This window comes from Scyliorhinus canicula, chromosome 2 (genome assembly GCF_902713615.1).
Source record: "Scyliorhinus canicula chromosome 2, sScyCan1.1, whole genome shotgun sequence".
NCBI classification, from domain to species: Eukaryota; Metazoa; Chordata; class Chondrichthyes; order Carcharhiniformes; family Scyliorhinidae; genus Scyliorhinus; species Scyliorhinus canicula.
Genome location: NC_052147.1, coordinates 278840753 through 278855548, shown reverse-complemented (window position 1 = coordinate 278855548; position 14796 = coordinate 278840753). Strand labels below are relative to the sequence as shown.

At 50.8% G+C, this 14796-nt stretch overlaps 1 protein-coding gene across 3 annotated transcripts in view; it reads right to left on the bottom strand.

The window, feature by feature from the left end:
• The window catches only part of LOC119962174 (5'-AMP-activated protein kinase subunit gamma-1-like), a 66670-nt gene extending 55491 nt beyond the window's left edge, over positions 1–11179 (bottom strand). For all 3 annotated transcript variants that reach the window (XM_038790122.1, XM_038790121.1, XM_038790123.1), the window contains exons 1-2: positions 10985–11179; positions 3331–3384 (exon numbers count right to left, since the gene is read on the bottom strand). In XM_038790122.1, the coding sequence (XP_038646050.1) occupies positions 3331–3384; positions 10985–11015 (85 nt within the window). In that variant the 5' untranslated portion in view covers positions 11016–11179. The remainder of the gene's footprint in view (positions 1–3330; positions 3385–10984) is intronic.
• Between the last annotated feature and the right edge of the window lie 3617 nt (positions 11180–14796).

Below are 14796 nucleotides of genomic sequence, written 5' to 3'. Positions count from 1 at the left end.
GCGTCCAAAAGGGACGCACTATTTCCCCTCCGCCGCCCGACAAGATCAAGCCGCCACATCTTGTCGGGCAGCGGTGGAGAAATGCAGAACCGCGCATGCGCGGGTTCTGTCAATGGCGTGATGACGTCACCCGCGCATGCGCGGGTTGGAGCCGGCTCCAACCTGCACATGCGCGGCTGACGTCATACAGACGCCAGCCGCAAGTCATCTTGGCGCGTGGCCTTAACGACGGTCGTTAAGGCCGCAACGCCGTGATTCCCGGGGTCCCGCTCCTAGCCCGATGGGGGGGGAGAATCGGGTCCCGGGAACGGGCATGAAGGCTGCCGTGAAACACGGCCAGTTTCACGGCAGCCTTTACGACTCTCCGCATTTGCGGAGAATCTCGCCCACTGAGTTTCGGTCATTTGGAGTACTGCATGCAGTTCCGGTCGCCGCATTATGGGAAGGATGTGGAAGCATTGGAAAGGGTACAGAGGAGATTTACAAGAATGTTGCCTGGTATGGAGGGAAGATCATGTGAGGAAAGGCTGAAGGACTTGAGGCTGTTTTCGTTAGAGAGAAGAAGGTTAAGAGGTGACTTAATTGAGGCATACAAGATGATCAGAGGATTAGATAGGGTGGACATTGAGAGCCTTTTTCCTCGGATGGTGATGTCCAGCATGAGGAGACATAGCTTTAAATTGAGGGGAGATAGATATAGGACAGATGTCAGTCCAAAGATGTGCGGGTCAGGTGGATTGGCCATGCTAAATTGCCCATAGTGTCCTAATAAAAGTAAGGTTAAGGGGGAGGTTATTGGGTTACGGGTATAGGGTGGATACGTGGGTTTGTGTAGGGTGATCATGGCTTGGCACAACATTGAGGGCCGAAGGGCCTGTTCTGTGCTGTACTGTTCTATCAGAGGTAGATTCTTTACTCAGAGAGTAGTAAGGGAGTGGAATGCCCTGCCTGCAACAGTAGTGGACTCGCCAACACTAAACGCATTCAAATGGTCATTGGATAGACATATGGATGATAAGGGAATAGTGTAGAGGGACTTTAGAGGGGTTTCACAGGACGGCGCAACATCAAGGGCCGAAGGGCCTGTACTGCGCTGCAATGTTCCATGTTCTATGTTCTATGTCCATGTGCCTTGACCTGATGTCTCAAACTTCAGGTTGCGTCTTAAACACCTGAGCAGCAGGAACTGGGAAGCGTGGAGATCCCATGATAGAAACATTGAAGATAGGAGCAGGAGGAGGCCATTCGCCCTTCGAGCCTACTTCACCATTTGTCACGATGATGATGTTGAAGGGTAAAGCTGAGGGTGACTATAGGTGTGTGGTAGCAAGGGGAGGGTATTATTAGGGATTCCCAGACTCCAGGGTTGGCCTGGAGTCTCCAGGGATTGAAGAACAATCTCCAGGATACTGCTGTGTGTAACCCTGGCGGAAAATCATCGGGACATTTAAATAATTGATTTTTTTTCCCTGTCATTATTTTTAGCATTTCTCGATGCCAGATATAAAATATTGAAAATAGGGATAAAAGGGTTGTTTGGTCGACAACATCCATCCAATTGGGTAGAGAGTCTTTTTGCTTTCCGATTGGTCTAGGAAGGGCGTGCATCATGAGGACAGAAGTGTTGGTCGACTAATGGATGGAGCATGGGGGCAGGTCATGCGATGAATCCTCCAGGAATACATTTAATCACAATTGGCAACCCTGGAAATTGGACATGTCCAATTCTTGACGAAGACAAAGATCATATCACCCAGAAGGCCATTGTCTTCATAAATAACCCTTGGTTTGTGAAGTCTCCTGGACAGGTTTGTATCACCTGGGAGTGCAGTAGAGGTGTTGGCAGTCATTTTCTCCCCCCTTATTGCCATTAGCGTTTTATTTTTATTTTGTAAGGGCAGCACAGTGGCATTGTGGATAGCACAATTGCTTCACAGCTCCGGGATCCCAGGTTCGATTCCGGCTTGGGTCACTGTCTGTGCGGAGTCTGCACATCCTCCCCGTGTGTGCGTGGGTTTCCTCCGGGTGCTCCGGATTCCTCCCACAGTCCAAAGATGTGCAGGTTAGGTGGATTGGCCGTGATAAATTGCTCTTAGTGACCAAAATTGCCCTTAGTGTTGGGTGGGGTTACTGGGTTATGGGGATAGGGTGGAGGTGTGGACCTTGGGTGGGGTGATCTTTCCAAGAGCTGGTGCAGACTCGATGGGCCGAGTGGCCTCCTTCTGCACTGTCTATATCTATGTCTTATTGGCATTAGCTTTTTATTTTTATTTTGTATCCCGCAGGAGATGGGGGGTGGGGGCGGTGGGGTGGGGGGGAGGGCGGTTAAATGAAGGGTGAGGGCCACAGGAGGGAAGAGATGTCCAACATGAAGTTTCAACCACCAGGGTGAAGGCAAGGTTTGGTAAACTGTCTGGTATCTCCTACTCGTTAACTTCCTCTGAACATGGGGGCCAATTCTGCAGCGAGTAACTAACCTCCTGACCCCGCCCCCCCCCAAAGCCTATCCACTATTTACAAGGCGCAAGTCAGGAGTGTGATGGAATACTCTCCATGTGCCTGGAAGAGCGCAGCTCCAACAACACTCAAGAAGCTGGGCATCATCCAGGATAAAGCGCCCCCCCTTGATTGGCAGCCCATCCACCACCTTAAACATTCACTCCCTCCACCACCGAGCATAGTGGCAGCCGCCTGCACCAACTACAAGCTGCATTGCAGCAACTCACCAAGGCTCCAAATCAATGACCTCGACCATCTAGAACGGCAAGGGCAGCAGGCACCTGGGAACCCCACCACCTGCACGTCCCCCCCCCCCCCCCCCCCCTCAGTCACTCTCCACCCTGACTTGGAAATATATCGGCCGTTCCTTCACTGTCGCTGGGTCAAAATCCTGGAACTCCCTCCCTAACAGCACTGTGGGTGTACCTACACCTCAGGGACTGCAGCGGTTCAAGAAGGCGACTCACCACCACCTTCTCAAGGGGCAATTAGGGATGGGTAATAAATATTGACATGGCCTGCGACACTCACATCCCACAAAAATAATTTTAAAAGTACATAAGAATACATAAACATTCAGAAATGATGGATTTGTCACCCCTGATTGCTGGAGCTTGGTTGCTGCCCATCGTAACTTCATAAATTGGTAAATTCTCCCACCAAAAACTAACATCATTCAGGGATCTATGAGGATATTCAGTTAAACTATTAATTTTAATGCGGCATTAAATCCAAAAGCATGAAATGCGTTTTGCAACTCAAGCAATAAATCTCAGAAGGTTCATGCCTGCCCATTTTCAAAACAGTTATTGATTTAAACTCCGTACTCACCAATCTTGTCAGGCAGAAACTTTTCAAACAGACTGCTGTCCAGATCTGGAAGCTGAGCAACAGAATGAGAGCGGCAGATTATTCATGGAATCGTAGAATTCCCTACAGTACAGGAGGAGGCCATTCAGCCCATCGAGTCTGCACTGATCCTCCAAAAGTGCACCCTGCCTAGGCCCACAACCCACCCTTATCCACGTAACCCCACCTAACCTTCGGACACTTTGGTGCGATTTTAGCACGGCCAATCCGCCTAACCGGCACGTCTTTGGATTGCGGGTGGAAACCGGAGCACCCGGAGGAAACCCCACGCAGACGGGGGGGGGGGGGGGGGGGGGGGGGGAAGTGGAGCACTCCACACAGTCACCCGAGGTCGGAATCGTACCCGGGTCCCTGGCGCTGTGAGGCAGCAGTGCTAACCACTGTGCCGCGGTGCCTGATTTCGCCTCCCACCACTGAATATAGATTGTCAGCTTAGTTCATGCCTCTCGTGCAGTTTTCCCGACATAACGGGATTCGCGCCAGGCGCAACGCGGCTGGAAAATCGCCCCAACGGTTTCAGTTGTCTTGCCTTTGAAATCACATCAGCTCCTGAAATCTTTCACAAGACAGTGGCAGGTATTTGGGGGCATCAGAAGGGGTCATCTGCCTCATGGGCGATATCCTGATCCATGGGTCCACCCATACTGTGAGATAAGAGTGAGAGGACAGTTGGGAGAAATGGGGATAACTCTCAACAGTCAATGTGAGTTTTCACAACCCATCACAGAATTTCAGGGACACATCAATCGCACATCAGGCATGAGACCAAAACACCGAGGCAATTTTTTTTAAAAATTGTTCATGGGTCGTGGCCACCGCCGGCCGTGCCAGCATTTATTGCCCATTCCAAATTGCCCTTGAGGGGGCAGTGAAGAGTCAACCACATCGCTGTGGGTCTGGAGTCACATGTAGGCCAGACCAGGTAAGGACGGCAGATTTCCTTCCCTAAAGGACATTATGAAAATGAAAATCGCTTATTGTCACGAGTAGGCTTCAATGAAGTTACTGTGAAAAGCCCCTAGTCACCACATTTCGGCGCCTGGTACGGGAATCAAACCGTGCTGCTGGCCTGCTTGGTCTGCTTTAAAAGCCAGCGATTTAGCTGAGTGAGCTAAACCCGCCCCTAGTGAACCAGATGAGTTTTTTGAGGCAGATGACCCCTTCTACAGCCCCCAAGTGTTTCTCCTAAGTGTCGTAATGGGCAATGGTTTCATGGTCATCGCTCGACTTCTAATTCCAGATTTTTCATTGGATTCAAATTGCAGGATTTGAAGCTGGGACCCCAGAGTACTCTGGGCCTTTGGATTACTGGTCCAGTGACAATATCGCTATGCCGGCTGCCCACTACAGTTTGTGGCTCCAACACTTCATGGGGGATGATCCATCAGGTAGGAACATTCCTCCATAATCAGGCATTGACAAAAAAATCCCTCTGGCACTTGCTCAGACAAGACCAAGCATGGTGATGGGGGGGGGGGGAGTATCAACAAATGTCTTCTAGAATATCAAGAACATGCTTATTTCGCCAGGCATATTGGCACACTGTGACCCATGACTGCTCGCAATAGTTGCTGTGGATGTATAATGACAGGGGTAGAATGCAAAATGCAAAAAGATGGAGAAACCAGTATATTATGTATCTCGATCATTGATTGAATCGGAACGAAGATTTGCTGTAATTGAGAAGGAAGCCAGGTGGGTCTGTGAGAGGTTTACTGGCCACACCTGATGCCTCCTGTCTCCAGCTAACAATCCAAACAGACCACAAGCCACTTTATTTAATCCCAAGGAACTAGATGTTATCGAGAGTCCAGAGATTACTGCTGAGACACATGAGGTTAGGTGCCAGGATCGAATACAGAAGATGAGCAGCAGTCAGCAGCAGATGCATTGAGCATGAACACTGGCATGGCCTGAACAAGAGGACATCAATCTTGTTCAAGACGTAGAGTCTTGCTGCTCACTAACCAGCAACCAGGCAAGGGCTGAACAAAGTACAGGAAGGATAGGAAACCGACAAAGAAAGTGTTAAAATTAGAGAACACTGCAAAAATGGGTGTGCAGAATGTGTGCCGAACAATTTCACCCGAAAACAGTACTCTGAGCAAAGCACACATCTCGGTATTGTGGGGAACCTATTCATCTATGATGGGTGATTAGTCATACCAAGAGTTATCAGACTCGAGGTCCCTCACTAAATGAAATGCAATGAAAATGAAAACCGCTTATTGTCACGAGTAGGCTTCAATGAAGTTACTGTGAAAAGCCCCTAGTCGCCACATTCCGGCGCCTGTCCGGGGAGGCTGGTACGGGAATCGAACCGTGCTGCTGGCCTGCTTTCAAAGCCAGCGATTTGGCCCAGTGTGCTAAACCAGCCGCAGTGTGCTAAACAAACCATCTTGGCATCACAAAATGTGGTGCCAGGGAGCTGACGTTAATCTGGTGGCCTGGGATCTCAAAATCATGAGAGGACCTGATTTCAGCTGCATCACCTGTGCAATCCATCGCCAAGGGGGAAAAGAACCACTGGGTGGTACCCTCTTTCCCTCCGGATGTGGAAACACTTCGGAATGGACATTTTTGAGCTCAAGAGGAAGACACTGTTCACAGTTGTTGGCCATTACTCCAGGTGGATTGAGTTTAAACGCCTTCATGACGCAACCTCACGGATCCACCATAACAAATTTTTCCGGATCTTGCCATTTCAGGCAGTGGGCCACAGTTTGGGAATGAAAGGTTCAAGAAACTTACGGAAGCCTACGGATTTGTCGAGAGAACTAATTCACCCAGGAGCCCGCAAGTAAATGGAGAGTCCAAGAGAGGAGGAAGAATGGTCAAAGCTTTGATAAACCGGAATGATGATATCAACTTAGCACTGTTGAGCTACTGCTCCACAACACTTCAGCATGTTTTGCCTCTGTCAGGTCTTCTGATGGGAAGAAGATTATGGACTCATATCTACAAGAAGACCATGCAGTGGACTAACTATCCGGATGAACAGGATAAAACCTGAACAGGTTCACACGCCACGCGACAGAGTTCCAGAGAGAACCAGAATTCTTTACCACCTCCAGGAGAGGCGAGAACACGGTCAGACAGGTTGATGAAACCACCACACGGCTTATCGGCATTAGCCACAGGTGAAGACAGAGATTTCCAGAGGAGAAGAAGGATAATGTAAATACTATTTATTAGAGTCAGAGACTGAAGGGAGTTGTCATATTTAGGGTTTGTGTTATGTAAAGATATGGGGCTGGACTCTGAGGCTAAGGGCCGTTGCCAACAGAGAATCCATGGTGCTCCCCGACGGGGAAATCAGCGCCTATCCCTCCCCGATTCCGGTACTGGTGAGGGGCTAGCACTGGCTGTGTGGATCGCGTGGAGAACGGCCAGAGAGTCTGTGGGTTCAGGGCCGCATATGCGCAGGGCTGACAAGCTGCAGCTACGCCTGCCTACCCCCCCCCCCCCCACCACCGCCAGTTGCGCTGGGAAACATGGCGCTGTCCGTACTGCACTGCGTACCCGCCCACCCCAACCCCTCAGCCCACCCCCTGGCCACCCCACTACCACTCCCCCAGCCCTAGCAGAAGCCCCCCCAGCCAGCGGCACGGACTCTGGCCGATGGTGGCGGCGCTGGACACCATCTGCAGCCGGCACGCCAGGTTCCCGATCACTGGGACCACACGTGGCCCGCGCCTTCGGGAACTCGGCCCATCGGGGGCGGAGCATCGTGGGTGGATCAGCTGATGGCGCGCGGCACGCGTCCCTAAGGAGGGGGCAGAGCATCGCCAATCACCATCGAACCGCGCCTGCCCCGATTCCAGCATCAGAAGCCATTCTCCACCCGATCGGCGTCCCGATTACATCATCGGGCGACGGAGAATCCCGCCCCTGATCTACATTGTTAGAAGTCTTACAACACCAGGTTAAAGTCCGATAGGTTTATTTGGAATCACTAGCTTTTGGCGCACTGCTCCTTCATCAGGTACATTATCAGTAACATAAGATCACATGACATGGGCCGACAGTGGTGTGGTGGTAATAACACTGGGCTAGTCATCCAGAGTCCTAGGGTAATGCGCTGGGGGCACAGATTCTAATCCCATCTCTGCTGGCTGGTGGAATTTGCATTAAATTAATAAAATCTAGAAATGGAGGCTAGACTCAGTAATTGTGACTATCATTTTCAAAAAAAAGTTTAGAGTACCCAATTCATTTTTCCCAATTAAGGGGCAATTTAGCACGGCCAATCCACCTACCCTGCACGTCTTTGGGTTGTGGGGGCGAAACCCACGCAGACACGGGGAGAATGTGCAAATTCCACATGGACAGTGACCCGGGGCCGAATTGTGGCCATCATTGATTGTCATAAAAACCCATCTGGTTCACTAATGTCCTTGAGGGAAGGAAATCTGCCGTCCGTACCTGGTCTGACCTACATGTGACTCCAGGACCACAGCTCAAGAGCAATTAGCGATGGGCAGCAAATGCTGGCTTTGCCAGCGATGCCCACATCCCAGGGAAAAATAAAACAAAATTTAAAAGCAACAGAGCATGGAGAGAGATAGTTCTATGTAGAGCCTCGTGCTGGTTCTGCTTGTACGTGTTATCCTACTGTTCAAATAAAGGTAATGTTTGTCGTGTTGAGCACACTGAGATAACACGGGCTGCAACTGGATGCAGCTATAACTGAAATAGACTCCAGACCTTGAAGTTAGTTCAATTTGATTTATTGAACCTGTCACAGTTAGCTCAGTTCTCTGTGAGTTCGACTCTCGCTAACCTAAGTGTGATTCCTCCGTCTGACTGAAGCAGACTAGCTCTCAGCCACGTGCTGCAGCCGGGGCATCATGTCGTTCAGGTCCTTGTGGATAATGTGGACCAGAGGCCTGTGGTCCGTCACGACGGTGAACGTGGGCAGGCCGTGGACATAATCGTGGAACTTGAGAATTCCAGTAAGAAGGCCCAGGCATTCCTTTTCAATTTGGGCGTACCGCTGCTCGGTGGGTGTCATCGCCCGTGATGCGTAGGCAACCGGTGCCCAGGATGAGGTGTCATCGCGCTGGAGCAACACAGCGCCGATGCCGTCCTGGCTCGCATCTGTCGGGATTTTAATTCCCCTGTCAGGGTCAAAAAATGCCAATACAGGTGCAGTGGGATCTTGGCTTTCAGCTCCAACTGCTCTGCTTGATGAGCTGCCTGCCACTCAAAGGCAGTAGACTTTTTCATCAGGTGTCTGAGGGCCGTGGTGTGTGAGGCCAGGTTTGGGATAAACTTGCCCAAAACTTTTACCATTCCTAAGAAGTGCAGCACCGCCTTCTTGTCTTCAGGGGTCTTCATGGCTTCGATGGCCTTGACCTTGTCTGTGTCCGGAGCCCACACCCTGCTGAAGTATCTGGTCACCCAAGAACTTCAGTGTCAACATGCCAAAGCTACACTTGGCCCTGTTCAGCTTGAGGCCGTTGGCATGGACACGGCGGAATACCTGCTGGAGACGAGAGATGTGGTCTTCGGGGGTTGTGGACCAAATGATAACGTCGTCCACATACACATGAACCCCTTCAATGCCCTCCATCATCTGCTCCATGATTCTATGGAAGATCTCCGAGGCCGAGACAATGCCGAACGGCATACAATTGTAGCAGGACCTGCCAAACGGTGTGTTGAAGGTACAGAGCCTTCTGCTGGACTCATCCAGCTGGATTTGCCAGAACACGTGGGACACATCTAACTTTGTGAAAAACCGGGCGTGTGCCATCTGACTTGTTAGTTCCTCCCGATTCGGGATGGGGTAGTGTTCCCGCATTATATTCTGGTTGAGATCCTTGGGATCAATACAGATGCGCAGCTCCCCTGAAGGCTTTTTTGCACATCCCATCGAGCTGGTCCAGTCAGTCGGTTCCGTAACTTTTCAGAAGGTGCCCTGGTCCTGAACATCCTTTAACTGCGCCTTCAGGCGCTCCTTCAGTGGAGCCAGGCGTGGAGCGTGGACCACAGGCGTGGCATCAGTCCGCAGCGGGATCTTGTACCGATATGTCAGAGTGCCCATCCCGTCAAACACATCCAGATACTGAGCGAGGATGTTGTCAATGCCGGTTTGAAGATCCACGTTGGGGGGGGGGGGGGGGGGGGGGGGTCATTGTGTAGACCTGCTGCACAAGGTTTAGCTGCTTGCTGGCATGTGCGCCGAGCAGGGAGGCCCTGTCTGGCTTGACGATTTCAAACCTTAGCCTTGCGTGAATGCTCCTGTTGGAGACGAGCAGATGGCAGGATCCCAGTGCGGTGATGGCATTGCCGTTATAGCCCAGGGGATTTTCATAGTGTGGTGATCGACCACCGTGTAATTGTGTGTGTGCCTGTATTAGGGGATGTACAGCAGTACCTGTATTACAGGTTCGTCGGTAGCCCCTGCCGGCTAGCTCCGCCCACAGGGATCCGTATAAATATGGATGAGTTCTCCTGAGCTGCCATTCTACCAGCTGCAGTCGGAGGATAAACATCTAACTATAATAAAGCCTCTCTTGTACCGATTCGAGTCTTTAAGTGCAATTGATAGCGCTTCACTATAGTCACTTCACTGCAATGTTAATGTAAGCCTACTTGTGACAATAAAGATTATTATTATTAAGTGACTGAATTATGAAATGAAAATTGCTTATTGTCACGAGTAGGCTTCAAAGAAGTTACTGTGAAAAGCCCCTAGTTCCGGCGCCTGTCCAGGGAGGCTGGTACGGGAATCGAACCGTGCTGCTGGCCTGCTTGGTCTGCTTTAAAAGCCAGCGATTTAGCCGAGTGAGCTAAACCAGCCCCATTACCAGTACAAACAGCAGTGGAAGAGGTGAGAAGCACAGATAAAGCTGGCAAAGTGACCAAAACAGGAGAGGCCACACTGTTAAAAGATCAAAATCTGTAACAGATTAAAGGTGCAAAAAATACATATATGGTCTCACATATATTTGTTCCACCTTTTCTGGGGATCAGGAAGGAATTAAGACAGAAGGTGTGTGTGTGTGTGTTTATGGGTTGGAGGGAAGGGAGCGGGGGTCAGAGAGAGAAAGCATTGGGGAAAATTTTCCCAGCCGCAATCAATGTGTGGTGGAGAAGGGGGAACAGGTTTCATTTTCAGTGACACTTCACATGAGTCCCATTTAAATGGCAGACTGCGTTGCTCAGTTTACCCCCTGACCATTTATGCCACTTCCCATTGTGCAAGCACAGGTCAGGAAAATCACGTCGGTAATTGGTCTTCGAGAAAAGCTTTTAGGCATGATCTGCGCTTGGGGAGAAAGTTACTGACAAGTCCTGGGAGGTTGAGAGTGAGCGAGAGAGAGGCAGGCAGAGTCGGGGCAGGGAGACTGGAAGAGTATTGCAGAGAGTGACAGAAACAGTGAGAAAAAGACAGCTTGGTGGGGAAAATGAGGAAGAGAGAGGGGAGGGTAGGTGCAGATTAAAATCGGGAATAAATCAGAAGCCTGCATGGAGGAGGAGAGGCAGATAAGAACAAGCGAAGGGAGAGGAACAGAGAGTGCTTCACAGACAGTTAAATGCAGTACATACGGGAGCAAAATCACAAGACCCTGCCCCCACTGACCCTCCATTGTACATTACCAGTACCTTTCTATTGGTTCCTCACTAGTTTCTTGCATTCTGCCCCTGGCTTTCTTGGTAGAGACAGAGTTTAAACTTCAGCGTATGTGCGTGTCTCCAAATACTATCCATTCCTGACCGAGAATGCAAACAGCTTGCTTCACTGCCTAAATCTGTCACACTTGTTTTGGCAGACTTGTTGGGGAGTTTGCCTTGCTGGGACTGAGCTGCCTGTAGCTTGATATATGCATACATGCCAGAGCTTCCCTAAGCATTCTGCTGCACACTGCTCGGTGACTGAATGGCCAGGCTCAAGTTGCATACGAGAGTGAAGAGTTTAGGATTACAAGAGGTTACTCTAATCGAGGGGTTCAGATGGTGCATCAGGGGCTGGTTTAGCACACTGGGCTAAATCGCTGGCTTTGAAAGCAGGCCAAGGCAGGCCAGCAGCACGGTTCAATTCCCGTACCAGCCTCCCCGAACAGGCGCCGGAATGTGGCGACTAGGGGCGTTTCACAGTAACCTCATTTGAAGCCGACTTGTGACAATGAGCCATTTCATTTCATTTCATCCTTGGAATAATGGATACCTGAGAGTGAATTACAGGCTGAAATATAATTGAGGTGTTCAGATGATTTCTATATAGCAGAGTGGCTACCGATACAATCCCGAGGGACCAATAACTTCTTGAAAAGAACACCCACATTGTCTACAGAAAGAAAACGGTTGGATAAGGTGCCACTTATAAAATGTTCACTGTAACAAACTACTAAGACATTAAGACATTATGAACCCTCTCTCACTCAGGCCATAACAGTCTTGGCGACCGCGAGTCCCCAGAGATTCTCTTCTGCAACACATTCAAACAGCCTGGTGGGCTCCGGCGTCACTTCAACCCCAGCGATGGGTATTGTTAGAATCCAAAATCCCTCAACCTTCCTGCCTTCAGCAACCTGTCCTTCCCAGCTGGAAAGCACACATGGTAACACATTCTTTGCCTCTCGGGGACTTGCTTCAACACCAAGATTTGTTCAAAGACAAGCAAAGAAAAAGCTGTTCTATTCACAGAGAGTCTTTTTCGCTTTCTCTTTGCGCAAATTCCCACTGTTTGGAACTGCCAAACAAATTAAAAACAAGCTGATCCCACCCCCACTGCAGTTGTCTTTCTATTTATTCTTAGCTGTCCATCCTCACAACAAAACAAGAACTAGGAACAGGAGTCGGCAATTTAGCCTCCTGATCCTGCTCTGCCATTCAATTCGATCATGGCTGATCACATCTTACACCACCCCGACCGTACTTTGGGAAATCAGACCATAAGACGGTCCTTCTCCCGGCATACAAGCAGAAACTCAAGCGGGAGAATCAGGCTAAGAAGGTCGTGCAGTGCTTGGTCCGAGGAAACAGAAGAGCTCCTACGTGACAGCTTCGAGGCAGTGGACTGGTCCATATTTAAGAACTCAGCGACCAACTTAAATAAGAATACCACCACCGTTACCAGGGCTGGCTCAAGGCACCGGAAACTCGGGCAGTCGCCCGGGGCGCCATGTGCTTGGGGGCGCCAGAGACTCGGGTCCCGCGCATGCGCAGTTGGGCAGGTGCCAACCAGCGCATGCTCGGTGGCCGCCCTTCCCCAGGGCGCCCCCCCCCGCTCGGTCCACCCCCCCCCCCTGCGCTCGGTCCACCCCCCCCCCCCGCTCGGTCCGCTCCCCCCCCCGCTCGGTCCGGCCCCCCCCGCTCGGTCCGCTCTCCCCGCCCCCCCCCCTCGGGTCCGCCCCCCCGCCCCCCCCCTCGGGTCCGACCCCCGCCCCCCCACCCCGCCCCCCCTCGGCCCCGCCCCCCCTCGGCCCCGCCCCCCTCACCCCCCCCCCCCCCCAAGGGCGCCGAAGTTCAGCTTGCCCGGGGCGCCAGCAACCCTAGGGCCGGCGCTGACCGTCACAGACTTCATCAGCAAATGTGTGGATGACTGCCTGCCAAAGAAAGCAGTGCATACGTTCCCCAACCGGAAACCATGGCTCAATGGCGAGATTGACTCCCTACTGAAGGACAGATCTGAGGCGTTCAAGTCAGACGACCCTGACCTATATAAGAAATCCAGGTATTACCTCCACAAAGCCATCCGAGATGCCAAGAGAGAATATCAGACCAAGCTAGAGTCACAGACTAGAGTTACAAACTGTGGCAAGGCCTAAACAATATAACGGGCTACAAAGCGAAGCCGAGCAGTATCTCCAGCAGCAACACCAAAATCCCAGCCAAGCTCATATCAAAGCTCCAAACCCTAGGACTTGGCTCCTCACTCTGCAACTGGATCCTCGATTTTCTGACCAACAGATCACAATCAGTAAGAATCAACAACACCTCCTCCACAATAGTCATCAATACCGGGGCCCCACAAGACTGCATACTTAAATCCCCACTATACTCCCTGTCCACACACGACTGCAAGTTAAAATTTGGTTCCAATTCCATCTACAAGTTTGCTGACGATACGACCATAATGGGTTGGATCTCGAATAACGACGAGTCCGAATACAGGAGGGAGATTGAGAACCTAGTGGAGTTGTGCAACGACAACAATCTATCCCTCAACGTCAGCAAAACTAAAGAGCTGGTCATTGACTTCAGGGAGCAAAGTACTATACACATCCCTGTCAGCATCAATGGGGCCCAGGTGGAGATGGTTGACAGCTTCAAATTCCTAGGGGTGCACATCTCCAACAATCTGTCCTGGTCCACCCACGTCGACGCTACCACCAAGAAAGCACAACAGCGCCTATACTTCCTCAGGAACCTAAGGAAATTCGGCATGTCCACACTGACTCTTATCAACTTTTGCAGATGCACCACAGAAAGCATCCTGTCGGGCTGCATCACAGCCTGGTATGGCAACTGCTCGGCCCAGGACCGCAAGAAACTTCAGAGAGTCGTGAACACCGCCCAGTCCATCACACAAACCTGGCTCCCATCCATTGACTCCATCTACACCTCCCGCTGCCTTGGGAAAGCGGGCAGCATAATCAAAGACCCCTCCCACCCGGCTTACTCACTCTTCCAACTTCTCCCATCAAGCAGGAGATACAAAAGTCTGAGAACACGGACGAACAGATTCAAAAACAGCTTCTTCCACGCTGTTACCAGACTCCTAAACGACCCTCTTATGGACTGACCTCATTAACACTACACCCCTGTATGCTTCACCCGATGCCGCTGTCAATGTATTTACATTGTGTACCTTGTGTTGCCCTTTTATGAATTTTATTTTTATTTTTTCATATACTAAATGATCTGTTTGAGCTGCTCACAGAAAAATACTTTTCACTGTACTTCGGTGCACGTGACAATAAACAAATCCAATCCAATCTAATTTAATCAATGCCCTGGCATCCACCACACTCTGGGGTACTGAATTCCAGATTCACCACCCTTTGGGAGAAGGAATCAGGGTCAACTCATGGTGTGGGGCTTCCGGGGGCGATTTATGATCTGGGGGGAGGGGAGTGGTAGCGGGACCTCAATAACGGCCATCCACTCAGGATGGGGACCCAATAGCGGGATTCCCTGGGAATTCCTCATATTCTACTCCATGCGTAAATTTGCATGACATGGAATACTCCAGAGGGCTGGTAAACTGGTTCCAATACTGCCCCAGCAGGAAAACATGGGGCTGGATTCTCTGATTTTGAGGCTATGTCCAGAGGAAGTGTCCAGTTTTACAACAAAAAAGTTGGCGGCGGCGCTGCACCAATACTCCGCCTGGTGGAGGGTTAGCAGCCGCACCACGAAAGCCCCCGGCTTTACCTGCATGTACGGATGGAGAATGGCCGGGTCCATGGACAT